Below are 27177 nucleotides of genomic sequence, written 5' to 3'. Positions count from 1 at the left end.
CTCTTCCTCTCTTGGCCAGGTGTTGCTGGTCTAGGATTTGCTTCTGAAAAGGTATCCTCATGAGGGCATCTGGTAGCAGCATTGGCATACCCTGGCCATGACCATCAGGGGCTGCACTGGCCCTGCAGAAGGAGCTCATTAGGACTTCTTTGTGTCTATAGATGTGAAACAGGCCTTGTATGTCATCTGCTTGTCCTCGCCTGCAAAATAAAAGCATTGTTGGTTTTTTAAGGTAAAAGTTGAATAGCTCAGGTGTGTCACACCTCTAAACAGGGAGCTTAACTGGCTTCTCTCCTGAAAGTTGCTCTAACTGAAGAGTTATTCCACCTCCTCCGCCATTACAATGGTTGTTCTGGAAGGGGATGGAAAACAGCAGGATTTTGTATGGTTGAATGAGAAAACTGACATAAGGCAGTGTGTACCAGAGCTAATCTATAATTCATCATGATCATTCAAGGCTTTTAGAGAGCAGGGGAGAGAGAGGCAAAAGAGCCCAGAGAAATGGTATAAAGACCCTGCACGTGGATGTAGTCAGTGAGGGCTGTCACTTCCGATGAGCACGGGCAGGCGGTGCAGGGCCACCAGGGAGAGCTGGGCTCTCTGGTACCTGCTGATGAGGAGAGGCTACATTTGCAGATGGCTAGAAGCAGCTATGGTACTGACATCTCGTTATTTCCAGCCTTGTTGCTTGCTTTCCAGTCACTGCTAATGTACCAGGCCCAAATTCCTTTGTGTGTTACTGCCTTGGGGGCATCTGGCAGCTACAGCATCTAGGGGACTATGTCCAGTAGGGTTGAGTACTTACTGTTGACCAGTTTAAGACCGGCAAGGCTAACCGCTAACAACCATCAGGGAGAGAAGAGCTCGGACCCCAGTCTGCTGGTACAAGCTTTCTGCTGCTGGCAAAGTCAGGGATACAGCTGGATTGTTGAGGCCTACCGCTGAGTTGTCAGCGAGAAAGGGATCAGCCTGAAAACAGCATTCCTGGCCACCACAGGTAGCTGGCATTGTTACAGCGCTGCCCAGCCTGGCTCGAGGGGTGCTTGCAAAAGGCAGCGCCGCCCCAGCTGAGAGCCCTGGGCCAGCATTTTGTTGTAGTGCGGAAGGCTGGGTGGTTTGGGGCTCTCCCAGGGGAGAGAGGGTCTGCTTCTGCACTGCTGCTCACGGCTGTTGTTCTGGCTCCGTATGCGCGATCCAAACAGTGTCTGTCTTGCCAGCCCTGTGCAGGCTTCCTGGGCACGACCCTGGAAAGCAGGTAAGGAAGAGTGGCAGTTCCCCAGAAGAGAGGGCTTGTCTGAACACGGCAGGGCTCGCGGCAGGAAGGCAGCTTCTCGTTCACACTGGGTATTGCAGAGCTGTAGGTGCTTTCTTCCCAACCGAGGCAAACCCAGCCTGCCACCGCTCCGGCAAGGGCCAGCAGAGCATGGAAAGCTGTTGGCTCCCTGCTCAGCACTGGGGAGGTCAAAGCTGGAAACTCTGTCCAGTTTGGGCCTCCCCGCTCCATGCAAAAGGGGTGCTGGGATGCTGGGCTGGTCAAGGGCTGGTGGCAGAGGGCCTGGGAGGGGAGAGTGGGGAGCTGGGACAGCTCAGTGTGGTGGAGACACAGCTGGGGGTGTATCTAATCACAGGTACAGCGATGTGAAGGGCAGTTAGGAGATGATGCTGTCAAACTTCTTGGCAGCCATGGCAGATGACATAATAGGGGAACGTGGGAAGTTTGGCTTGGGTATTAGGAAAAAAAAAGCTGGTGGGGAGGTGACTCCATCCACAGAGGTTTCAAGCATTGCTCAGGCAAAACCAGGCTGACCAGATCTCTTACTGGCAACAGACCTGTTGCGAGAGGGAGGTTGGATCAGAGACCTCCTGCGACCCCTTTTATCCCTGTGTTCCTGTGGGTCCAAGCCCCAGTTCCTTTGGTACTGCCCAGACTGCTGTAAGAGCAGTTCTTGTTTCTCACTGGCTTGCTTTCTGCTGCTTTGGCTTGCAAGTGTGTGCAGCAGCCTCTGTGTTACCCAACAGTCCAGAGAAAAAACAGCTGTGACTGAAAACTCATCAGTGCTTCTGTGGTTGGGACCCACGTGTTGGACTCCACCAGCCTCGTGGGTTGGATGTTGCGCAGAGTGCAAGCACAGCAGGGGAAAAGGATGGTTAAGGCGGGAGGTTGTCCTTCCATTAAGTTAATTTTTTGACTATACCTGCACTTCTGGGCTTACATCCAAGGCCTGGAGTACTTGTGCGATTTCCTCCTGCCTCCATCAGTTACACTGTATTCTCTATTCCCTCCTGAGCTAGTTATTAATTATGGAGACTGCAGAGATGGAAGTCCAGACTCTGCTAATGGTTGACTTCCCTGTGTTTTAGAAACAGCATTTCAGGCATCTGCTAATGGTATTTCTTAGCTTTGCTTTTTAAGCTCCACCATCATCTTGGTTTCTAGCCTGAGCGTGGCAGTGAGGCAGGTAATGGTGTTTAAATGCTGGCCGAAGCCTGGCTCTCGGGGCAGCCTGCAGTTGCAGGGCACACACACATCTGCAGCACCCGGCTCATCTCCCTGCGTGGAGATGTCTCCCCGGTGCTGGCACTGCTGGGCCCGGGGCTGGCTGCCCTGGCTCTGGGCTGCAGGCATGGCCCCAGGTTTTTAGGTGTGCTGTGCGATCCCCTGTGTGCAGTTATCCCCGTCGCTCCCAGGGCGGTGGGATGGCCGATGCCCTAGCTGCGCGCTTTCCCAGGCATGCAGAGCTTTTCCGTGCTGGCAGGGAGCACGGGGCAGGCTTGCCTGGCAGCGTTCGGGCAGCGCAGTGAGCCTTGCTGGCTGATGCCTGTCGATTTCCCCAAGCTTCCAGAACTGGGGAGCAAATCCACAGCGAGCGCCGAGCCCTGGCCCCGGCCCCAGCTGTCCTCACAAAGCCACCTCTTTGCTCTTAGCCGCCGGCTTCCCTCCCAGCCTCCTCTAAAGCTGCCTGGCCAGACCCCAGTGCTATCTCATCTTTCCTCTCCCGGCCTTGTTATTCCTTACCCCCTTTCCCAAGGAGGCCTGCAGGAGCGGGTGCTGGGCTCGCTCCTCCTCCCTGCCCCGGTCCGGGCTGCGGGCGCTGCTGGCCAGCCTCGGCGCCGGCTCTGTCTGCCCTTTGCTCTCCCTGTCCCGGCTGGCCCGTCTCCATTCCCGCAGCACGATCCCTAGTCCCTGACGCTGCTGCTGCCCAGCTGCCGTCACTGCTGCCTGCCCCCAACACGTACAGTCCTCCGGGAGATGCAGCTCTCCTTCTCCCATCTTGTTCGCCTTCCTCTGCTGCTCCGCTGTGTCCGTCCAACGTGGGGGGTTTGCGCTGTGTTTCTCTGCAGACCCTGCCAGCTTGTTCCCTGCCTCGGCCATTGCTTCCAGCCTGCTGCCCGCCAGCAGCCTCAGGGCAGCAAACATCTGTGCAGGGATGCGTAGGAAGGAGCTGCTTGCATCCTCCACTCCCCGACTTTAGCTTCAGCTTTAGGGGGATGGGGAGAGAAAGACTTGGGAAAGTGGAAACAGTGAGAGTGTGAAATTTTCTCATTTTGGTTTTTCCAGTTCTGCCTGTTTGTAAGCCCCCCCCCCTCCCCCCCGGGACTTGTCCCTGGTATCGGATGCCAGTACTGGCCTGGGAGTCCCTGGTCCCATTTTGCAATCTCCCGGTGTCAGCCAGCAGCTTGGGCCTTCCTGTAAGTGCCCCAACGGTCATGGGGAAGGAATGTTCCCCCGGCTGCATAGGGAAAGGTCACCACGGGCAAAGGGGACTCTGGGGCTGGGTGAGCAGCTTGCTGCTCCCACCCCTTGCCGATGAGGGCAGTGCTGATCAGCACGAAGCTGAAAACAGTGGAAATTTAAAGAAACAAAAAATAGAAAAAACGGTTCAAGAGGTTAAATATTTTCAGCAAGGCCCTGCTTCCTTTTGCAGGGCAGATCTCGGAGCAGATGCTGTGCCCAGGCAAGGTCCAGGAGGATGCGTGCGTGCTTCATCGCTTTCTTAGCTGGAGGATGTTTACTGTGGAATCCGCTCCCCAAAGCATATGCACAGCTCACTAAAGCGGTGCCTGGGACGGTGGCGTCGACCAGCTGGGCTGAGCAGTGCGTTTGCGTTGCGCTCACAGCTCGGAGCTCCCTTCCCTTGCTCCCTTCCCTTCCTCCCGAGGCCTGCCAACAAACCTCTCCCCTGCATGCAACTCGGAAACAAAGCCGTGACTTGCGGTGGCTGCGGGGGGATTAGCATCCAACATTAAGGGCTTAGCTCCCTGGCTCATCCCTGCCAGCCGGGGGTTTCAAGTAACACACCAGCATGCCTTGTTCTTCCGCCTTCGATGGTTTGTAGCCTGTTTTAATAATGTCCTTTACACACCGTTCTCTGGGCTGCGTTTGCTAAGCTGGAGCTTGTTCCTGGTACTTTGTTTTCAGAGCCTTGGTGTTTTCAGAGCCTGGCCCGTTGGCCAAGGCTCCTGGGGACGCTGGTCACATTTATCAGGGCGGGGGCGGAGTGGAGGAAGGAGGAATTTCTAGGTTGGGCTTACGAACAGTTTTTCAAAATTCTCAGCGTGTTAAAAAAAAAAAAAACCAACAAACCACGATAATCTGGCCCTTCGTCTCTAGGTTACGTTTGCCTCTGCTGTGGCTGAGCTCATGGAAAATTGCAGCTTAGCTCCTGCGCTCAGTGCCAAGGTTAGTAGGTTTAAAAACTAACCGATAACATCTTTGTAAACTTAGGAGTCATTTCTTTCAAGCCTGCTGATCCTTCCAGCCTGGATTTTGGAGCTTTCCTAGACACCCAAGTGAGCCAAACGGTCCGATGGTATCTGCCCTGGAAATTCAGCAGTCCCTCAGGAGCATTGCCTTCAAATACCCCAAGGGAGGAAGAAGGCTGCTGTTCCCCAAGGCCCCCGAGGGGTGTATGTTGAGATCCTTCTCCCTGTTCCCAACAGACACAGCACACGATGACGCTCTGCGTGTAACTTACAATAATCACTGGTTTTATTTTTAAAAAATTACAATAGAAAAGTACCTTTAAACGTATTTCCAAAAGCGGAGTAGACAATGTGGAAGCTTCTCTCCTCTCCACAAGACAAATTACAGGAAATAGTTTGCTAAAAGAGTTAGTCCGTTGCTTGGAAACGCTGGTATCGTTCCTTATAGAGCCGCTCAGAGGTTTGTCTTGGAATTGATTTCTTCTCACGTCGCCTTTATCAATCCCACTCTTTACAGAAAACCCCAACGGGACAGTTTCCCATCACACCATCTCACCCTCCCGCCCTGCCCCGGCTCCGGCAGCCGAAATCTCAGCCATGTTATTTTGGCCCACCCACAGAATAAAAGGAAGAAGGAAGAAAAAAAGGTTATGGTGTTTCACAAGGCCACGGGCACCCCATGTCTTCAGTGCAGCTGGGAAACCAGCTATGGTGAAGCCCGCACAGTGGCTGAGCTCGGTGTACCCTACAGCAGGGATGGGGTAGGGGGGGAAAGGCAGTGAAAGAAGTTTTGCGCCTCCTTTTGCAAGAAACTGAAATCTGTTTGAGGTTTTGGTTTGGTTTGCTCTATTTTAATTTTTTTTTTCCAATTCCTCCTGGAGCAAGGAGACTAGCATGTCAGCTGTCTCTTTGCTGGTACGCTATCTCTGTAAAGGTGACAGATACTGCCCCAGGGGTGTTAGCAACCTCCCTTCTTGTCTTCGCACATGGAAATGTGGAAATGCTACGCAGCGAGCAGCCGGACCAGCATAACCTTAACGCTAAAACCCCAGTTCCGCCCAGCACTTTGGCGTAACGGTAGGAATGTGTCTAAGCCCCTCGACTCGCTCGGGACTCGCACCCAACCTTGAGTAAGCTGGCAAACTGAGGGTTTGTTTTCTTTATCTCATACAGCAGTTTACGTTGCCCATAACAACTTCAAGCAGTCATCGCAGGAGGAGGAGGGAAATTGTCACCTTGCTACATGTGCGGGCTGTCTGCCCATCCCTGATCCGAGCCGTTGTACCATGCCGAAGCTTTGCACAGCAAGCTATTAACATAGCCCTAAGGTAAAAAAAATCACCATAAGAAAGTTTCTGATTGTCCTGCCTGGTTGTCATTTGGTACAACTGGGAAGAAAATGGGAATGCTGTAAGTGTCCGCAGACGTCTTGCTGTAACAGCCGGAGCACAATTCCTACAAACCCGAATCGTGTGTCTCAACATCTGCACGCACGTGAACATCATGCCTTCGACATGCAGCTGATGGGGCAGGGGGGGTGGATAGAGACTCTTAATTACACGCATTCAAAAGTCAAGCACAAAAACCTGTGGTCCGACCCAGTGTAAGATTGTCCTATTTAGGAGGTTTGGTACAAAAATACTTGCTCTCGTTTCGCTTTTTTTGTAGTCTGCTTTCCTATGGTTCTGTTTGAAAAGCCTTTTCAAACACTACAGCGATGCCTGTCAAACCATGCTTTCAGAAGTAACACACTCTTTCTTACAAATATACAGTGTAAAAGAGGAAAATATTATTACTAGGTATGCTTTTCGGTTTTCTTCTAGGAGAGCAGATGTGTGATAGAGGCTGTGGGAAAGTCTTGGAGGAATCCAAACGTGTGAGGGGTTGTTTTTCTTTTTCAAGCCTGTAACAACAGAGAGAGGTGTTAAGACAAAAAAAAAAAAAAAAAAAAAAAAAAAAAAAGCCGCAATCTTGGACTGAGGCAAAGTGGGAAAGGGAATGTGGTTAATCCTTCTTCCTTTGTGGGGAAGCTCCCTGCCGCAGTGTGGGGGAGAGGCTTGTTTGGGAAACAGGGCGAGGAAGGGAGCGAGGAAGGGAGCGCAGTACATGCAGTGACAGCAGTGCATGCAGTGACGGAGCTCCATGGACAGTTGTTTAACCAGGAAAGGGCAAGGTGGGAAATGCCTGCGGGGAGAGCCGGGACTTCCCAGGCAGGGGGGAAGGACCACACTGGTCCCAGTTCGCTCCTCCCAATGGCTGTAGCCCCTGGGCTTTTAACTGAGGCACCAGCTGGGAAGCCGAGAGTTAAGTTTGGGTTGAATTTTGCACTTAAGAGGAATTCAGTCTCTTGATCCAAGGCAGGAAGCAGGACAGCAGCAAGATGAGATTACCGGGGGTAATTCAAAGCCGAGAGGCATTCCTCGGCTGCCGAAACTCTCGCCCCAGATATAACGATAAACACGGGAACGGCAGAGCCATGGTTCCATGCTGGAGGTGCTGTGCCGTAACGGGAGCAGCGATGCCACCCGGCAGGGATCAATCCCAGGGATGCGTCTGCCTCACTGCCTGTTTCTTCAGGGACATCATGTTGGCTTGGTTGCCCCTCTACCCCCTCCCCAAAGCAGCAAACCCCCCCGGGGCCGCGTCCCCTGGCGCGGCTGGGCGCCGTGCTGCAGCCTTACCAGCACACTGTGGTTTTGTGGAGAGCATGCCAACCCAGTAGCCGCCTTGGAAGACTCCATTAATACCCACAAGACTGACTGTAGGCCACCATCACACACCTGAGACCTGCGAAAGGACGCAGCCAAGGATTAGGGACACTGGCAGGCGCAGCCGGGGTGCACTGCGGGGAGAGGTTATTTTTGCAGTGGCCGGGATCGGTGCTTCCTAAGAGGACAGCTGGCAGCTTAACCCTGCCCTGATGGGCTCCACGCAGCAAGGACAGGGAGGATGAGGCAGGAGAGCCGGGTCGGCAGCAGAACACCTTGCTGGGCTGTGCCATAGCCCGCCCTGGCCAGAGGAGCCTGGTGGGGAGCCAGGAGGTCCCCAGCCTTCCACCCTTGCTGCCCATTGCGGCTGCTGGGATTGCTGTGGGGAGGTGGACCTGATCCAAGGGATTCACTCATCTCCCCTTCCCAAATACGGCTCTGCTTCAATTTTAGCTGGAAACGTTGGCAGGTTCCGTATTTTGGAAGAACCACTGGTTCCCAAAGCATCACCACTCCCTATTTTTATCTGCTGGGCCTAAAATAGCCGGTAAATGCTTTGTAGATCCAAGTCCCGGGTCTGAACCCAAGAAGCCGGTCCTTCTGCCCTCGCCGGCTGAGCAAGCCTCATGGCCGCGGCGCAGCCTGTGGGTACCAGGCGGACAGGCACAGCGGTGGCACGGGAGGATGGGCAGCCGATGCTGGAGCCTTCCCACCTCCTTGGATCTGCTGGGATTTCTCCACAGGCTGGTGTGGATGTGGTGCAGAAGACTTCCCAGCGGACAGCAGCAGCGGCGGGGGATGGCGGCTGGGCTGGGCTGGTCGGGGCAGGCTGGGATCACGGGGAAAGCAACGCTCAGCATCAGCAGAGCCTCCTTCCCCTTTTCCATTTGAATCCCTTTTGTTTATCCACAAAAGGCCGAGTTATTTGGAGAGCGTATCTTGCAAGGCTTTTTTCATCTGAAGAGGTCTGAGGTGTAACCAGCCCAGCCCCCTCGCTCTGGCTGGGCAGACAGGCACTCGGTAACGCCACGCTTCTTGTGGCAGCCCTGGGCTGCCAGGAGGGTTCTCGTTAAGGTTTAACGAGCTGTTTGCGTCACAGTGAAGCTGCCTTCAGCCAGGCGGCCCTGCCGCCACCTTCATTTGTAGGACCCGTGCCATTGCCACGGCCCCCGGGGCATGCAGCCTCTGCTGCTGCAGCAGCATGGGCCGTGAGGCACGGGATATCTGGGAAAGCAATGGTGGGTGGGTGATGGGGTGGATGACGGTGGAGATGTCCCTTTCCTGGGGGCAGGGAGGGTGGCCAGACCTGCGGTACCTGCCAGAAAGTGGCCTTGCCAGCGCAAGGGTATGGTCTGGCCACCCGCCCTGGGCTGCTGGAGAGTGGCAGCAGGGGACAGCTCAGGGTAAGGGTGGAGGTGGCCACCAGCCCACCACACCAGAGAAGGATAGGCACAGAGAGGTAGCGCTTACCCGGCATTCAGCAGAACTGACGGGACTTCCAGCCCTGAGAACCAGCCTCGGAGGGAGGGAGCCAGCGCATCTGCAAAGACAAGAGGGGCGCAGGGTGAGAGAGGTAGTGGCTGCCCACCCTGGCAAGAGCTGCCTGCCTCCGGGACTCCCCTTTCCTGGCCTTCCCCAGGCACAGGGTGGATGGAGGTCCAAACACAAGCAGCACAGCCATCCCGGCTCCGGTTCGGACAGAACACCAGCTGGGGCTGAGCATGGCCCCTGGCGTCGCTGCTTGCCGCAGGACCGAGCCGGGCTGGCAGCACCGCGGTTGCACCAAGCAGGAGTGGGCTCACCCCTGCTTAGCATCTGCAAAGTCCACAAGAGACGGGGGCAGAAAATGTCAGGACACCAAAACCCAATGGCTCTCGATGACGGCCCATGTGCACTCGGTGCTTTGCGGCATAATGCCACATTGGCCCCACCATCCTGAGGTTCCCCGTCCCACCGCTCCGTGCAGGACCCAGCTGGGGAGGCCACCCTGCAGCAAGGAGCTCCGGGTTGGATGGTGGCTGCCCTCTCCAACGCTCCCCACCAAAATCCTGCCACCGGCCGCTGCAGGAGGCACAGGGACAGCCTGCAGCCCCTAGCAAAGCAGTGCTGCCTGCTTCCCCACAGCACCCATGGGCGACAGGGAAGGTGCCACCACCATCCTCCCCACTGTGCTGGCTTTGTAACCACACGGATAACGTTTCTTGGAACAGTGCCCAACATCACGTCTCAGCCTGGGTTTTCCCAGGGGGCTCTCAGGGCCTCCATACACCTCCGTTTCCTCTGCCAGCCATCCCCCTGGCCTCCCGAGCAGCGCAGGTGCTGCTTGTTAGCCATTATTGACAAGGCAAGTATGTAGCTGCAATAATATTTACCGCTGCTCTTCCTATAAACAGCAGGGCCGGAAAAGTCGGAGTTTCATCCAAAGGCTGTGGCTGGTTTGTATGCTGAGTGCTTTTCCTCACCCTCCTGCTCAAACCAGCCCCCATCTGCCTCCGGCTCCCAGCGATGGTGGCTCCGGATAACCCGGCTCAGTTCCAGCGGGCCAGGGCCAAAGCCTTTCGGATGTGGCTTATCCAGAAAATCTGTTTCCGTGCACTTGTTTCCTCCTGCTCACCGCCAAGCCAGAGCCGGCAGTGAGGAGCGAAAGACGGGATGATGTTGGTGTGGTGATGGCAGCTGATGAGGAGCTGCCCGTGTCCCCCCGAAGGCGGGGGTCTCTTCCCGGCATCCCCGCGATGCCGCTCTAGGAAACATCCCAAAGGCTGGTGCCGCAAAGAAATCCTCCGCCACCCCCATTTCCACTTCTTCTCTTCTTTTCCCCGCTCCTCTCCCGAGGCGGGTGGTTAATTTTTAACGGCCGTGTGCTGCCATCGGAGCCACCGGTGGTGGCAGCCAGCAGAAGAGCACTTGTGAGAAGAGCAGCACCTCGTCAATAATAGATGGGTCCTCCATTTGTGCTTCGCTCACCCTCTCCTCCCCATCAGAGTCGCTTTGCTTCATACCCCGCATCACACAAAGCCACATCCCAGCGATGCCTGAGGGGTGACCGGGGGCTCGGGAGCCCCCAGCTTGCACCGTGCCAGCAGCTGGGTGGCTCTTCGGTGCCGGGAGCGACGGGGCCGGTCCAGCCCCAGCGAGCATCCCTCCCTCCCCGCCTGCCCCTGGTGCGGGCAAGAGCGAAGGTAGGAAGGCAGAGAGAGGCGTTGGGGAGAGGCAGGCGGTGCTGCCCGCGCGCTCAGCTTGGTTTGGGTGCCATCCCTAAATTTCAGGGAGGGGGGCAGCGAGTGCCTGTTAGCCGGGCAGAGGTTAGTGGTGCGGCGAGCACCGAGGGGATGGGGGGGGGTCTGGGGCGGGGGGTGAGCGCAGTGGTGGTGGATGGATCTGAATTACCTGGGCGTGCAGCGAAGCAGGATAGGTGAAAGCAGGAGGAGGTAGAGCAGGTGCTAACTCCGCTGGGTACAGAGGGTATGGCCCCCACACTTCAGGGCTACTGGGGTAAAGTGCAGGCACTGTGAGCTCATCTGCAAGAAAAGAAGAAGGAGAGTTAATGGTGACCACCACGTCGCGGCCCTCACCGCCCCACGTGCTGCACGATGGCACCGACGGTCATTCCTTCTCCCCCCAGAGCAGGCACGAGCAGGAGCAGAGCTTCCCCCAGAGAAGTGCCAGCATGCCAGTCGGTGTGCCGACCCGCAGAGCCAACACTGAGCTCCCGCTCCCGCTGGGAAAATGCAGGGCTCAGCTGGTGGCGAGCAATGCCGTGGGGCTGGGCACATCATCACTGTGAGGTTTCATTGCCCAGGGGATGCGGTGTCATGGGCACGAAGGAGAGCGTGCAGCTCGTGCCCGCACACAGCAACGAGGCAAGGAACTGGCGTCCACGTAAGAGCTCTTCCAGCAGCAGAAATGGGTACGGCGTGCTCACGGCAGGACATCGCTGAGGTCTCCACCGAGACTCCAAGCCATCACTCAGAAACTTGCCAGCACGGTCACGCAGTGCTGCAGGCTTGTCCCACTCCCACACGCCGTGCCAAGGCAGCCGTCACTGCCACCGGCTCCTCTCCAGCGCTGGCAGCCACCTCTGGGCACCCACGGCCACCAGGCCGGCGTCTGCTGCTGGCACTGCCGCTTCCCGCTGGGCATGGCGTTCCCCACCAGCACCCATCCCAGCTCCTTCCAGCATCCCGCACCAGGAGCCCCGCATCCCCACATCCACCCATGATCTCCGCGCAACATCCAATTGCCTGAATAAGGCGTTTTGCCGAGGCAAATGAGGACGAGGGCAACCCCTGGCACCTGCCACCCCAAAAGCCTGCTGGCATTGCAGCGGTGGCGGGGGGGGGCACATGGCGAGGCTCCCTGGGGAGGGCCAGGGCCAGTACTCACAGGGCTCCCGGGCGATGAACTGAGGTACGGCGGTGGGGAGAGGTGTGCTGGGGTTGGGGGTGCCCACCAGCTTGCTCTTGGCCATCTTGGTGTTCGCCTTGGCGAACTCCAGCCGCAGCGTCTGGGGGATCTCGGGGTCGAAGCGGATGCCCTGCGGGAGGGAAGGAGGCATGGCGGCTAGGTGAGCACCACCAAGTGCCAGCCCCGCAGCAAAAATAACTCCTCGTTATTTTTTTATTATTTTTTTTTTCAACTTCCAGCCTTGAAATGAGCTAATTTGCCGGCCCCGAGGCGGCTCGCATTCCTCCGGCATCTTTAGCATCGGCACCATATTTGGCAGTCGGCATCCCGCAGCCCAGCTCTTATCCAGAGGGATTAGCAGAGCCAAAAAAAAAGTTTTACATTGAAAATGAAGACAAGGGGAAAAAAAAAACAAAAAAACCACCAAACCAAAACCCGGCAAGGAATCGGAGAACCGGCTCCGTGCGGTTCTCCCCGTGACTGTTTTCATGAGGTTCTCTCCACAGAAGGAGCTGCTAAAGGAAAGCGAAATTTGCTTTTGCTTTTGCAGCTTTAGGAGGGGTTTTTCCCGCTGAAGAAACAGGAGAGGCTGGGAAAGGCACCTCTCACTGACTCATATCTAAGGCTCTAATCCTTAAGCTTCCAGCCTTCCTGCAGGGCCCTGGGAAAGGCGAGGGGGATGCAGCCCCCCTGGGGGAGGATGCAGATGAGAACAGCCGATGGGGATCGGCTGGAGGGATGGGGATGCTGTGGGGCCAGCTGGGGTGGGAGATGTACATCCCTGGGACGGAGGAATTCGGAGAATATCTGGGGACAACAGGAAAATGAGGGGGGGAAAATCCCCAAAAAATGGAGCGGCCAGGTGCACTCACGTTCAGCGCGTTCTTCGCCGCCTCTGCCTCGGAGCGGCTATCAAAGCTGACGAAGCCCACGGGCTGCAGAGGAAGGAGGGGGGGCACCATCAGTCAGGGTGGCAGGGCACTGGGGGGACCCTTACCCGGGTGACCGGCAGCACCGGAGGATGGAAGCGTGACGGGGGATGCTCGCCCTGGTCTGAGCGGCGCCTACCTGCTTGGAGGTGAGTTTGATGAGAGACCCTTCGTACCCCTGCGAGGAAAGAATAAAAAAGGGTGTTTGTGGAGATGCCCGTGATTCAGCTGCTCCTTGGAGAGGGAAACCTCCTGCACCCACCACCCGGCAGCCCCACAGCTGGGGGCCATGGGGGGAGCTCACTAAGGCTCAGCACCAGCATGGGGACTCGCTGCTGCTGGATTTGTGTCGGGATGCTGGATGCCTGATAATATCATCCTTTGTGTTTCAAAAGAGCCGGTGCCTGAGCTGCAGGTCTGGCAGGGTGAAGAGACTGGAGAGGTTTGCAGCCAGCACTCTTCTGCTGCTAAAATGCAAATCAACATGCAATTGAAACCCTGGTGCAATCAAAGTGCCCGATGCCATCTTCCTATGGTTTACTGGGGGCAAAAAGGTGCAGAACTGTTTCTGTGAATAAAGTGACTGAATTAGACTTTCTGGGGGAAAGCAGCGGGCTCCCAGATCCCCCAGGGCTGGTGGGGCGACAGGGATGGGGCACGGAGCCAGCCCTGCACTTCCACCCCCCTCTCCCCTCCCTAATCTAGTACCTTAAAGGGCCTGAAGAGCAGGTAAAGTTCCCGGGGCTTGATATCCAGAGGCAACCCGCTGACAAAGAGCGTCCTCACCTAGAAAAGAAGAAAGGAGGTTCCTGGGGACCCTCCCTCACCCTTAGCTTGGGGATCCCCCACATCTCCCACAGCCTTAGGTGGTGGCACACCACAGGGATGATGGCAGCCTGAGGGGAACCTCGAGCCTTCAGCCACGCTTGGGGGATGTGGCATTTTTGGGAGAGGCATCCCCATCCCTTGGGTGACCATGGAGGAAACTGCTAAGATGCCACGGAAAGGTAACCGAGACCCGTCCTCACTACAGCAACTGCCCTCTGGGTCAAAAAGGCTGTCAGCATCCCGGCACCTTCCACCCTGGTCTGGCAAACAGGCTCTCTCCTGGCATCCCCAGCAGAGCCTTACTCTGCAGACAATGCCTATTGTCTCTGCTTAATTGCAGCAGCTCATTAAGGACTGGGAGAAGCAAATCCCAACTCTTCCTCCTGGAGGAATGGCTCTGTTTTGGAGGGGGCTGGTTTTAAGCAGCTTGTCACCGGTTTATAAAATCACCTTTTAAGGAGTTTTAACTCCTTTTGGGTGGATCTAAATGTTTGCCGTGGTGCAGCATCCTCAAAGCCAGGGCAGCTGGCAGCAACCCTGCTGCCACCGACCCCGAGGGGGGATGCGGGGTTCCCTGGGGACAGGCAAACCCCACCGGGGCAAGACCCGTGCTGGGATGGTTTTGCTTTACAACCAGCTTCTAACTTGTGGAGTGGTGTGGGGCAGGAGACCAACAGCTGGATCTGCTGCCGGTCCCCCTCTCCTCATCCCCAAAATCTCATCCAGACACCTTGGTGACCGATGGCTGGAGACCCACGAGAGTTTGGGGGTGCCAACAGCCCCAACCAGCCCCACCTGGACCCCCCACCCACCCACGCAGACTGTCCATGGTCCAGGGGCTGTATTTAGGCTCAGACCCCCCTGGGGAGGGAGCGGTTGGCTTGGCCTCAGCCCTGCCGTGTCCTTGTGGGTAGGTCTGACACTGGGTGCCATCACCCACCACCTCTGCTCTTGCTGGGGCACCCAGAGATGGTGCCTGTGTCAGTGGGGTCCCTGCCTGGCTCTCCCCCTCAGCTTCAGGCTTGCAAGCCAGCCCCACTCCTGCTGCTGCCGTAGCATCTTTCCGGGAGGCCATCTGGAGGATTTGATGGCTGTAGCTTATTTTTTCAGGCACCCACATGGCTTGTGAGAGCTGGTCTGGAGGGGCTAGACCAAGGTCACCCACCCCAGGTACCAAGCTGCCAGATTGGGGCTGAAGGAGGGGAAAACATTGATTTTTTTATTTTTTTTTTTTGGGGGGGGGGCGCAGGCACACCCTACTCACTGGGACAGACATATGAAACAATCAAAGACAGCCAGCCCAGGCCTATTCTTCTACTGACATTTCTTCTTTCTCTTGCAGATAAGCTATCTACCCCATCTCACAGCCTAGGAGCAGCAAACATTCCCGCTTTGTGTAACAAAACCTCTGGCTGACCTATATCTATTAAATAACAAAAGGTATTCCAGGCTGTTTGCATATAGCCCTTGTGTCAACAGCCCGGTGAGGTGATAACCATCGCTGCTGGTACCCATCGCTGGGTGCACGCTGGGTGCATGGGGGCTGCCAGAAAACAAGCCACCTGTGAAAGTATGGCCATCCGACGCTTGACTCCACTTGGAAAGCAAGCCCAGCTCCGGCCAAGAAAGGATGCTCATGGCCTTGCCCAGAGGGATGCTGAGAGCTCCAGCAGCGCAGGCATGTCCTCAGCCTTTCCTGAGCCAGGGCTGCAGTCAGGTACAACCCTGTAGCCTGTCCCCTCTACTGGGACCAGCCATGGGAGGCTGGAAGCCCCCCCCAAGGGCACCTTGGGGGACCCCTGCCTGCTTTCTGCCTAACTTCTGAGATCAGAGGGCGATGAAGCATCCCAAGGCATTCAGTGCTACACCGATGGAGACACTGCCCGAATTTCTCCTGGCAGGGGTTGGGGAGGGATTCACCTGGAGGAGCAACCCTCGTGTCCATGAAATTCAATGTAAAGAAGGCAAATTCACTCTTTCCTAGGGGAAAAAATTATTCCCCTTCAGACAGGTCTGCCTGAGGGTGGCTGCTGCTATCCAGGGAACCAGCTTGGAATCCATCCTCCCAGCTGGGTTTGCCTCCTGAGGAGGCTGAGCATCCCTGCCTGTCCCCCCTTGCCTGCAGCATCCCTCGCGCAGGGAGGGCAGGCTGGCTTCTCGCCTCTCCTCTCCCTAGGGAGCTGCATGAAACACCAGAGGTGTCGAGACAGCTCCAGGGGAGAACCCGCCGCCAATTTGCCGCGTCCCTGAAATCCAAACCCCTAAGAGCCCATCTTGCCAGATCATTTAGCCCCATAGCCGTGCAGCGGAGAGATGAGAGAGATAAAAAACTGAAAAATCCTCCGAAATTCGGCCTCGCAAAGGAAGGGCTCCTCTTCAGTAATGACTTGTTTTCTTTGAAAGTTCAAACGCGGGTCGGCCAAGTTTTAAACCGTAAAATTATACAGCGGTGAGGGGGTGAGGGAGAAGGGCTCCAAAGGATGCCCCAGCTGCTTTCCAGTCCCGAAAGGATGTTTGAGAGCTGGGAGAAGGGAGGAGATACAAGGTCCTAGGTGCTTCCCATCTGCACCCCACAAAAATCTACAGAGGGGCTGGTGCACCCAGCCGAAGGGATGTTTGAGTAGGTCCTACGTAAACAGCATCCTTCGGCTGGGCTGGGTAACAAGCAGGTGGGAGGATCTGGGCTGTGTTAAAATGAGGTGGGACTGGCAGAGAAAGGGAGCGTCCTCAGGGACAATTCCCAGCAGGCTGGACGGATATCCTTTTGCCAAGGGGAAGATTTTAGGCGGAAATATTACTCCTGCCCTTAAATGGAAGAGGAGCTTCAGCCCGCAGGGAGCTGCTCCAGGCTTTCCTGTGCCGAGATCCCAGGGATTCAGCCCCCATCCTCTACCAGAAACGCTCCCAGCACAAAATCCTGCCCTTGAGGGTGGAAAAAAAGGCCTTAACAGAGAACTGGCCGGTCAGCAGGCAGGTGTATGCTCTTCCACAGGGAAAAATGACGGCTTCTAGGAGGCGGATCGGGCAAGACGCGTGCTCCCGAGCAGCCTGGGGGACATGGGTCAGACCTCCAGGTCCCCAGCAGGGCTCAGCGAAGGGAGCTGGAGCAGGGTGGTGGGAGTCCTGCAGCCCAAACACCCCCGCTTCAGGACACCCCGAGCTGTTTCGTTTCCATTCTGCTCCACAGACATCTTTTAGTTTCTTCTTGGTGGAGCATTTCTGCATCTCTCCTTTCTTGGTACAATCTGGGGTGAACCAAAGGTTTCTTCCAGGTCAGCAGTGCCGATGTTTGCTCCTGGAAGCTGCCGGCCATGGGTGCAGGACCTCGCAGTGACCACAGCCTTGACTCCCTTCAGTGGGGATGGCAGCCACGGGACTGCACAAGGAACACACCAAGTCCTCTTTCCACAGTCCTCCTCTGCTCCTGCTGCTGCACCCCAGATTTGCCAGGGCCGCTGGATCCCACCTCTGCCACCTCGCTCCTGGTTTTTCCCCTCCTGGTGTTTATCATCCCTGCAGAAAGTCTTCTCCTAGCTTCTCCTACTCTCCTCTCCCTAGGAAGCTATCCATCCCACTTCTGGCCCGTCCCTCTCCCCTCTGCTCCCCCATGTCCCACCATCACCTTCTGCTGTCCCCAAAATGCTGTGTCCTGTCTGGGACCAGTTCCAGGGATGCTGCAGAGTCTGGGGGGTTTGCCAGGACAGTCTGGGCTGGGGACACAGAAGGACGCGCAGGGACTCAGGCCAAGAGGTGGCTGGGGTCTCCAGACCATGGCCCAAGGATGGTCCCAGCATGAAGAGGTCCATGACGGACCACTGGCAGCCCTCCTCCTCCTCTTCCTCACGTGAAGCCACAAGCCAGGTTTGCGTCCTGAAGGTGAGCTGGGGAGGCATTTGGCTGCCTTGGACCCCCATCAGATGGCGGCACCCCGAGGGATGCCGGGTGCCCCAAGGGATGCCAGGTGCCCCGAGGGATGCCGGGTGCCGGTCACACTCCCCTGCCCCTGCCCAAACCAGCCCCCCTGGTAAACGTTAACAGGCCCGGGGGGCGGCAGGGAGAGGCGGAAGGCGGACGGGTGATTCATTCACGAGGCATTTCATGTCTCCTTCGAGCCCAGCTCCCTGGCTGCCACCTTTCCATGGGGGCTTGCTTTAATTCTCCACCAGCCGATTAGCCGCTTGGCTGCCCGCCGGCGGGGAGGCACCACCGGGGTCCCCCGGTGGCAGCAGGAGGGGGATGGCACGGGGCCGCCGTCCAGCCGTACAACAGGGAAGCAGAGGTTTTGCTCCCCCCGTCCTGACTCCCCCAAGCAAAGCAGGGTGCTGCCTCTGCCTCCCACCCCCTCCACCCCCCCCCCTCACCTCCACCACCCCACCACCACCACCACCACCCCCGGCGGGGTGCATTCCGGCCCCGCCGGGATTACTCCTTGAGTAAATACTCCCTCTGCTAATGGAGCGTCCTCCTCGGCTGGGTTTAGATTCCTGGGCTGTGTGTACGCATGCCGTCAGCCCGCAAAACTCCCCGACATAAACAAGGCCGAGGCCGAGGGACGCTGGCTCTAGTGGCCCTGGGATGCGGGAGGAGTGGGCTCAGCCTCCAGCCTCGCCACTCGCAGCCGTTTCTCCAGAGCGGTAGCCAAATGGCCAGCAGAGGATGGGAGGAGAGGAGCAGCCCTCCGGGAAGAGTGATTCTGGAGCTGCCGGGGCTGGAACGAGGAAGCAGTGGAGGAAAAGCCAGCGAGAAGCCAAGAGAGCAGATAGGGGATTGCAACAGAGGAGTGGCGGGCACGGGCGGGGGTCACGCGTGGCCGTGTCCCACCCATGACTTTGGTCCCAAACCCTCCGAACCCCACACTCAAAGGAGGGAAGGACGCAGGAGCACGGCGTGGTGTGACACAGGGGCAAACCTCATCCCCTCACCGGGCACCTTCCCCCCAGAAACCAGCACTAGGGTCCCCTCCCCGCTCCCCCAGGGTGAGGGATCTGGCATGGGATGGGGATGAGGGCCACGAGCCGGGCTCTCCAGAGCCACTCCGCTACCAAATAAGGCCTCCATCGAGCCTTTTACATGCCATTCTTGCCTGGCCAAAGTGACGTGACCTCCTTTCCAAATTGTTCTGCCCCCCACACACACACACACCGCTCCTCTGTGGGGACCCCCCGAGCCCACAGCAACCCTGTCCCGGGGGGGAGGTCCCTCACGGGGGGCAGGCAAGAGGGATGGGGAAGCCACCTCGGGAGCAGGCAGCGGGACTCCTGCCAGCTGGGGGGGCTTCTTCCACCTGACTGACACCCGTCCCAAGATGGGCGCTGCTTCTCCCTCTTTTTTTGGGGGCACGAAGCTGGAAGGCAAGCCCTGGGGAGGAGCAGGGCGCAGTAACCGGGCAGCCCCTTTCCCCTGCGCTTAAGCAAATACTCGACAGCACCGGCTCTTCCAGCCACGGCTGGGAAAAACTCGTGCAGGGAGAATACCTGCCTGGCACTGGAGGAGCACGAGCGGCCATTGCCCTCCTCACACGTCCCCAGCATGGCAGGGGACCCTGGCACCTCGCGGCCGTCCCCTCTGGCCACTCATCATCCCCAGCAGCCCCCCCCCGGGCAGAGCGGCATTGCAAGGTCAGGGGATCCCCAAGGGCCAGGGGGTGATGGCCGGCCCCCGGCCCCCCGGATTCAGCCGGGAGCAGGGCGAGGGCTGCCCATGGCCAGCGCAGCGCATGCCGTGCCACCGGGAAAGGCAACAGGCCCTCCATGGCCATCTCCCACCGCCGGGTCCCCCCGAGCCGCAGCGCCTGCAAGCACCCGGGCAGCATGGTTTGCCCCACACCCGGCGAGGTGCCAGCAGGAAAATTCCCTATTATTGGGGCGCTTTGGGAAACTTTGGGAAGTTTCGTGTCAGAACCACCTCTGGAATATAAAACCAAAGGCAGGCGAGCGGAGCTGTGGTGCGCCCCGGCATTGTCCGTCAGCCAGAGACCCCAGGACAACCCGGCCGGAGCAGGCAGTGAGGGGAGGGCGCGGAGGATCCTGCCCCGGCCGCTCTCACCCTCCCAAAGTCCAAATTCCCATCTCAAGGTCACGGGCAAAACCAGGAACTTGGCGGTCGCAAGGGAGAAAGCCCGCTCTCGGCCCCGCGGGGGGCGGGGGGCTGGTCTCCAGTGGGGGGGAGACTGTTGGGGACACCCTTGGGGTGAGCCCCACGAGGGGTGCCTGGCACCCCCCAAGGCACCGGCCCCGCGGGCTGGGGGGTCAGCCTGGTTTGGGGCCCTCCCACCCCGGGAGCTGCGCGTCTCGAGTGGGGCTGCCCCACACCCGGGGGGCTGCCCCACACCCGGGGGGCTGCCCCGGGGGGTTGCCCCGGGGAGTCGGGGCGCGCCTGCGGGGAGCCCTGGGGAGATGCCGGCAGGATGCGGGGGTGTCCCGGGGATGGGGGGATGCGCTGCCCACCGGTGCCCCCCCCGCCAGACCCCGGTACGTGGGGCCGGGGAAGCCGGCGGGCCCCCTCCAGCACGGAGCCGCCCCCGGCGTGGGGGGCGCGGATGGCGGGTGGGGAGGGGGATGCCGGACCAACACCCCCCCCAAAACCCCGACCCCCCAAACCCGGACACACCGCCCCCCCCGCCCCCCGCGGCAAGGCACCCCCGGCCCGGTACCTCCTCCTCGGGCAGGCCAGTGTCGGCGGGGCCGCCCTCCCGGTCGGCGGGGAGGCTGCTCATGGTGCGAGCGGCCAAGCTGCTGGTCCCGCCGGCGGCAGCCGCGTCCGGGGCGGGCGGGGCGGGGGCTGGGGCTGGGGCTGGGGCTGGGGCTGGGGCTGGGGCTGGGGCTGGGGCTGGGGCTGGGGCTGGGGCTGGGGCCGGCCGGCGGCGGGCAGCGGCGGGGCCGGGGCGGGGCGCGGGGCCGGGGCGGGCCGGGGGCCGGGCGGGGGAGCGGGGGGGGGAGGGGGGGGCAGGGCTGGGGCCGTGGGACACGGGGTCATGGGCGCGGGAGGGGGGGGGCGGGGCAGGCCTGGGGCACGGGGCAGGAGGCTGGGGACACGGGGCAGGCGGCTGGGGGCATGGGACAGGAGGCTGGGGACACGGGGCACAAGGCTGGGGACGTAGGACAGGAGGCTGGGGACACGGAACTGAAGACTGGGGACACAGGGCAGGAGGCTGGGGGCACGGGGCACGGGGCTGAGGGCATGGGGCACAAGGCTGGGGCATGGGACAGGAGGCTGGGGACACGAGACAGAAGGCTGGGCACATGGGACACAGGCTGGGGGCGCTGGATACAGTTAGGGATACAGGACATATGGGGCACAGTCCTAGGGACATGGGACACTGGACACAGGGTTAGGGACAGAGGACATAAGGCTGGGGATGTGGCACAGGAGGCTGGGGGCACAGGGCACAAGGCTGGGGACATGGGACAGGAGGCTGGGAACATCGGATACAGGCTGGGGACACGGGACAGAAGGCTGGGGACATGGGACATGGGCTGCAGACAATGGACATAGGGGTAGGGATACAGGACACAAGCTGGGGACATGGAACAGAAGGCTGGGGACATGGGACAGGAGGCTGGGGACATGGGATACAGGCTGGGGACACGGGACAGAAGGCTGGGGACATGGGACATGGGCTGCAGACAATGGACATAGGGGTAGGGATACAGGACACAAGGCTGGGGCATGGAACAGAAGGCTGGGGACATGGGACAGGAGGCTGGGGACATGGGATGCAGGCTGGGGGCACTGGACACAGAGTTAGGGATACAGGACACACAGGACACAGTCCCAGGGACATGGGACACTAGACACAGGGTTAGGGACAGAGAACACAAGCCTGGGGATGCAGCACAGGAGGCTGGGGACATGGGACACTGGACACAGGGTTAGGGACAGTGGACACAAGGCTGGGGACATGGGACAGAATGCTGGGGATGTGGGACACAGGGGTAAGGACACAGGACAAAAGGCTGGGGACATGGGACACAGGCTGGGAACACAAGATACAAGGTTGGGAACATGGGACATAGTTCCATTGACATGGGACACAGGACACAAGGCTGGGGACACAAGACGGTCCCAGGGACACAGGACACAAGGCTGGGGACATGGGGGACAATCTCAGGGACACAGGACACAAGACTTGGTGACACAAGGCTGGGAACACAGGACAGATGGATGGGGACATGGGCCACAGTCTAGGACCCAGGGTTGGGGATACAGGACACAGTGCTGGGGACATTGGACACAGTTCTAGAGACATGGGACAAAGGACACAGGACAAAAGGATTAGCGACACAAGACACAAGACTGGGGACATGGGACACAGGCTGAGGACACAAGGTTGGGGGACACAGGACGCAAGGCGGGGGACACAGGACGCAAGGCTGGGGACACAGGACACAATCCCAGGGACACGGGACACAAGGCTGGAGACACAAGACACAGCCCCAGGAATATCTGCAGGACAGAGGAGGGGACAGTGCTGGGCACACAAAGCACAGGAGGGGGATGCAGGGGCAGGACGGGCTGTGGGGCAGGGAGCGGGCCACCGAGGGCTGGCCATGGTGTGATGGAGGTGACACTGGAGCAGGGGTCCCCGCTGTGCCGTGCCAGCCCTGCCCACCCCTGTGCCCCCAGCCCTGGCAGGACCCAGGGGCGGTGGGGGCTCTGCCGCCCAGGTTCCCTCCCCACCTGGCCCTGGGGTTGCAGTCAGGCTGCCACCCCACTCCTGCGCAGGCTGGGCTTTGGGTGACCCTGCGCTGGGACGTACGCTCTGCCCAATTACATTATTATTTATTTTTTGGGGGGGGTGACCCCAGCCCCGCCATATCCCTGCGGATGGGGCTGTAACCCCACACCAGCTCCGGAGCAGTGTGACAGACACCCTCGGGATGAAAGCCACCTGAGCAGCAGCCGTACCCAGAGCAGATGCTGCCCGCACACCGCACGTGGGGACCGGAGGTGACACTGAGGACATCTTGCCGATGGCAGGGGGCTTATGTACCGAGGGGGCATTTAAGGTCACGGCTCGCCTTTCTGCGCCTCGGTGGCCAGATTGGGCCTGCGGGCAGCTGCCTGCCGGCCTCAGTGCGGCCACTGGCTGAGAGCAGAGGGTTTCCAGAGCAGAACCTCTCGTGCTGGGAGGGAGATGGAAACGCGCCGCGCCAGCCAGATTCGGGGGAGTGGGAAGCGTCGCCTATGAGGGCAGGCGGCCCCCAGAGGGAATCTAAAGTGTGGGGACCGATCTAATTGTCCAAATCCACTGGAGTGTCTCACTTTTGGGGTAAATTCCCAGCAAAAGATCTTTCAGCAAGGGGAGAAGTTGGGGAGGAAAGATGTGTTTCATGTCCCACTGTTTTCCCCCTCCATGGGCAGCTCCACAAAAAGCTTTGGGGGGGCTGCTCGGGTGGGCTAGAGACCAGCAGCCACCGCGACAATGTCTGCAGCCCTTGTTTGTGCTCAGCGCGGGAAAGGCCTGTGGTTTCCCTGCAGTGCCAGACCCTGGGTTGGAATCGCAAAGCCAGGAAACGGTGGGATTTTATTTTTGGCATCCCCTGGTCCCAAATCTAACCCTATGCCCAGCGGGTACCTGGGGCTCCTCGGCCAGCAGCTGCCGATGCCCTCTCCTCTCTGCTTCCTACAGGAATTTCTGTCTCAACACCATTTTCCTTCCACGCTAAGGCAAAGCAGGGGGCTGTGCCGTACAAGGATAGATGGGGAAGTTGTTAACATCCCCGGGGAATCTCAAGGGTGGCTGGGAGGTGCGGACCTGCCTGGAGCTCACCAGAAGGGCTGATGCACGGAGGAGCTTCAGCTCCGCTCCGGCCTCTCCGGGAGGGCAGCCGAGCAGGAGGCAGAGCACAGCACCAGCCCTGGAGCCTTTCCCACCCACCATCCGCATGGGTTCGGGGGTGCAGGGCCAGGACACCCCTCCCTCCCCGCTCTCCCGCAGCGTGGGTCCATCTCCCTCTGCCGGTAAAGCCGGGGAAGGAGCGGGAGCGGTGCCAGGGCTGTTCCCGAGGGCTGTCCGCAGGGAGGGCCAGGGCTGTCCGCAGGGCTGTCCGCAGGGCTGTCCGCAGGGACAAACACCCGAGGCAAGGGAAAGTCCACCCTGATAGGGCCGGGATAAAGCGTTACCTGACCCCGAAAGGACTGCAGACCCCCTCGACAGAAATGCAGGTGACATTTTTATTCCTAAAACAAATCACGTGCAACAGAGTTAGTGCACAAGAGACAGCGGATCCAATGCCAGTCCGAGATCCTCGGTGGCATATAAATAAAGGACACAAAGAAGCAAGACTTTTTTTTTTGTTTTCAAAGATGGAATGAGGGACATGGAGACTAGCTGCTTCCTGGGGGCCACGTAGTGCTTGGCAGGACCAAACAACCCCCCCCATCGGCCACCGGCAGCAGAAGGTGCTCAGCTCTTGACCGGAGTGGACGCGGCCTTCATGGTCTTCTTTAGGTGATGGTAGTTTGGCAAGATCTTCATCAGGAAATCCAGCTGCAGCGTCTGGGGCTGGAAACAGAGGCAGGGGAGGTCAGCCAGCAGCCCCGCTGCCCCCGCTCGGGCAGCCTGCAGAGGACAGGAGGGTGACAGTGTGTCACCCGCGTGTGGCACCCACCTGTGGCCGCTCGGTCTGGACACGGCGCAGGCAGTCAGCCCCATAGATGACGGTGTTTTCGGGGATCACCTCGTAGGTGTTGACATTACAGCAGACCCCAATGATGCAGCCACTCGTCAGGATCACATTCCTGCCAACAAATGCTGCCAGGGAAAGAGAGGAATCCCTGTGAGAGCCATGCCCACAGTGCGGTTAAACCCTGCACCACCAAACAACAGCACCATGAGCTGCTCAGCACCAGGAACCGGAGCCAGCTCCCACCAAGGCAGCAACACAGGTGGGTTCTGTGTGAAAATCCCAGCTTCGTGGCAAGCTGCAGTTTGGCCTCAGCTACAGCAAGGCACCAACACGCAATCCTCCGCTGCTCCCAGCATCTGCAAGAGCAAAACCTCGCCAGGGCCACGATGATGAGCCAAGACTTACCTTTGGATTCAATGACGTTGTTATCTCCCACCTTCATTGCTTGGGAATCTACAGGTCTGCGTTAAAGAAAACTGTAAAGTGTTTTGCTTCTATTCCAAAAGGTAAACCCTGGCACCGTTTCCAACCACCACCCTGCACCCAAAAAAGCCCTGGGCTGTTCTGGCAGAGCCCCACGTGTGCCTGCCCCCGTACCGATCCCCAGGCACGGTGTATCGGGCATTCCACCTCCCTGCGCCGCAAGGATGCAACACCCAACCTCGAAAACATTGTTGGTGCCAATGACCATTGGCTTGGGCTCCACCTCCTCCGCTTCGGGTGTAATATTCTCTGGATACCTGTGGAAGATGGAAGAATACATTTCAGGTTTTGAGATGACAAAGACACCGTCCTGCTTGGCAGCTCAGCTGTGTGAGCGGCTGAAGTCACCCATATCCCATCCCATCCAGTGAGAGCATCAGGTTTTTGGGATTAGGATCCTTCTAGAGATCCGAGAAGGATTCAGAGTGGGAGTACTTCTCCCCTAGCCACAGTGCCACACACAACAGCAGGAAAAGTTTGGGGTTTCTGTTTTAAATTCGACCTCCCCAGAGATTTTTAAGCTTGGAAAGCGGTGAGCACAAGGGCAGGTCCGACAGGAGGGATGGAGGGTCTCTGGCTCGGGACACCCAGGAAACACCACACCGCAAACACAAGCGCAGCCAGCGCCCTGCAGGGACCCCTGCCCACCCGCCGGGCTCCGGGGGACACGGATGGTGGCTGCCCCCTCCCCCCCTTCCCTGAGATGGCGGCCGGGGGGGACCCTCGTGGGGAGCCCCGTGGGGACCCCCCCCGCCTGCCGACCGACCCATTGATGATGAGCGCCTGCTCCTCGATCAAGTTGCCCTCCCCGATGACGATCGGTCCCGCCTCGGCGATGATCCTGGCCTTGGGGTGGATCACCGTGCGGGGTCCTGCGGGGAGCGGCGTGGGGTTACCCCGCGGCCGCCCCCCGCCGCCCGCCGCCCCCGCCCCCGGCCGCCCCTTACCGATGGTCACGTCCCCGCGGATCTCGCTCTCCACGCACACCACGGCCCCCGGCGCGATCTTCACGCTGCGGGAACGGATGGGGGGTGTGAGGGGAACGGCTGAGGGAGGGGAACGGCTGAGGGGAAGGAGCGGGCGGGGGCCGGCCGGCACTCACCTCTTCTGCACCTTCTCCGCCATGACAGCACCGGGCCGCGCCTGCGCGGGGCCGCCCCCGCCGCCGCCATCTTCCCCCCCGCCCCCCGCGCGGGGCTGGGCCGGGCCGGTCTCCCGCCCTCCGTGAGCCCCCGGCGCTCGGAGCCACCACCAGGCCCAGGTGAGGAGGGCAGCGGCCGGGGCCGGGGCTCGCAGCCGGGGCCGGGGAGGCCTCCGAGGCGCGGGGGCTCGGGGCGGCGGGGCCGGGCCGGGCCGGGCCCTGCGGGGCGCTGGGGCTCGGGCCCGTCCGGCCGCTGCTCTGGCTGCGGAGCAGGGCCCGGGCCCGGCGGCTTTGGAGCCGAGCTGCGCCGGCCGGGCCCGGGGCTCGGGGTGGGGACTCGACCCGCGGGGTGTGCGGGGGGCTGCGGCCGGGCGGAACCGCCGAGGGCGGCCGGGGCGGTGGGGCCGGGTCAGCCCGCGGCCCGCGGAGCGCGGGCCCGGCCCGTGCGGGCAGCCCGAGCCCCCGGCTCCATGGGGGAGATGGGCCCCGGCCCTGGGGCGGGGGGGCGGCTCGTTCGGTCGCTGCTGGGGCCCGGGAGCGAGCCCCGGCCCCGCCGCTGCCCCCGGTGCAGCCCGGACGCCCGTTCCCCGCTCTGGTGGAGGCCGGGCCCGGGGCTGCGGGGGCTCGGGAGCGGCCGGGCGGGTTTCGGGGGTCCCTGGGGGGGGGGTCTCAGCAGCGCGGGCCGGGCGTTTCCCGGGGCTGAGAACGGGGCCGGGGCGGGGGGGACGGACAGGTGTGCGGGGGCCCCCCGGAGGAAGGGTCCGGTCGCTGGGTCCCCGCAGCATGGGGGGGGGGGGTGGGGGTGGGCACCGGGTCCAGCTCGGCCTCTGCGGTGGGCGAAAGGCGCTTTTCACACCGTCCTTGTGTGTCCAGCTCTTTATTCAAGGTGTGTGCAGCAGCCGGAATCGTTAATAAACACAAACTGATCAGTGAGTGTGTGTACAACTATGACATTTAATATTAATATTCGAGTTATGACTGATTGATTTATGACCTGGCCAAAAGCCAAGATCATTTTAACAAGCACAAGCGGTAATGAGCCAAAGGCCAGCCGGGCCAAAACAGGCTGGTGCTGAAAATGAGCTGGAAGTGAAGAGGAGCTGGAGCTGCAAACAATCCAGAACCATCCACAAACTGGAGCCAAAACTGAGCTGGACCAGAAACAAACAGGAGCAGCAGATCAGCTGGAGCCACCCGTGAACTGCATGGAAATGACCTGGAGCCATCTATGAGCTGGATCTGAAGCCAGATCAGAAAAGCCGGTACAGAAACAGACAGGAACCAAAAGTGAACTGGGGCTGAAATGAGCTGGACCTGCAAACTAAACTGGAGCCATCATCAGCAGG

The 27177-nt window shown here is 59.7% G+C and overlaps 2 protein-coding genes and 1 long non-coding RNA gene across 4 annotated transcripts; 1 reads left to right on the top strand and 2 right to left on the bottom strand.

Annotated features, from left to right (window-relative positions):
- Nucleotides 1–4966: 4966 nt before the first annotated feature.
- On the bottom strand, nt 4967–20361 carry RBPMS (RNA binding protein, mRNA processing factor). Of its 2 annotated transcripts, XR_013931716.1 has the most exons (9): nt 20229–20361; nt 13457–13534; nt 12888–12926; nt 12692–12754; nt 11799–11949; nt 10803–10933; nt 8883–8952; nt 7386–7491; nt 4967–6607 (listed from the first exon to the last, which is right to left on the bottom strand). XR_013931716.1 is itself a non-coding variant. In XM_080409668.1 (8 exons), the coding sequence occupies exons 1-8, from the start codon at nt 20289–20291 to the stop codon at nt 6602–6604; spliced, it is 576 nt and encodes a 191-aa protein (XP_080265794.1). In that variant the 5' UTR covers nt 20292–20361; the 3' UTR covers nt 4967–6601. The 2 variants fall into 2 exon arrangements, 1 of the variants encoding a protein (XP_080265794.1); XM_080409668.1 differs by lacking the exon at nt 10803–10933.
- A 3377-nt stretch (nt 20362–23738) lies between these two features.
- On the bottom strand, nt 23739–25886 carry DCTN6 (dynactin subunit 6). Its single transcript, XM_080373714.1, has 7 exons — nt 25793–25886; nt 25638–25702; nt 25457–25562; nt 24859–24947; nt 24613–24660; nt 24190–24332; nt 23739–24083 (listed from the first exon to the last, which is right to left on the bottom strand). Exons 1-7 carry the CDS (start codon nt 25813–25815, stop codon nt 23985–23987), a joined length of 573 nt encoding a protein of 190 aa, XP_080229840.1. The 5' UTR covers nt 25816–25886; the 3' UTR covers nt 23739–23984.
- Nucleotides 25887–25912: 26 nt separating this feature from the next.
- On the top strand, nt 25913–26764 carry LOC308058228. Its single transcript, XR_013925735.1, has 2 exons — nt 25913–25951; nt 26705–26764. It is a non-coding gene; the product is annotated as an uncharacterized lncRNA (long non-coding RNA).
- Nucleotides 26765–27177: the final 413 nt, after the last annotated feature.

The sequence above is a fragment of the Falco punctatus genome (genome assembly GCF_963210335.1).
Source record: "Falco punctatus genome assembly, chromosome: 1".
NCBI lineage: Eukaryota > Metazoa > Chordata > Aves > Falconiformes > Falconidae > Falco > Falco punctatus.
This window is presented reverse-complemented; position numbering and strand designations above follow the sequence as displayed.

Excerpts from the sequence above, each read along its gene's own strand:
- RBPMS (XM_080409668.1), bottom strand. The coding sequence starts at position 20,291 with ATGAGCAGCCTCCCCGCCGACCGGGAGGGCGGCCCCGCCGACACTGGC. Across the intron at positions 13,535-20,228 it reads CTGGCCTGCCCGAGGAGGAG|GTGAGGACGCTCTTTGTCAG; the intron begins GTACCGGGCCGG and ends CTTCTTTTCTAG. Across the intron at positions 12,927-13,456 it reads TGCTCTTCAGGCCCTTTAAG|GGGTACGAAGGGTCTCTCAT; the intron begins GTACTAGATTAG and ends CTTTCCTCGCAG.
- DCTN6 (XM_080373714.1), bottom strand. The coding sequence starts at position 25,815 with ATGGCGGAGAAGGTGCAGAAGAG. Across the intron at positions 24,661-24,858 it reads TGTTTTCGAGGTTGGGTGTT|ATTCCCAAGCAATGAAGGTG; the intron begins GCATCCTTGCGG and ends GCAGACCTGTAG. Across the intron at positions 24,084-24,189 it reads TCCAGACCGAGCGGCCACAG|CCCCAGACGCTGCAGCTGGA; the intron begins GTGGGTGCCACA and ends CTCTGTTTCCAG.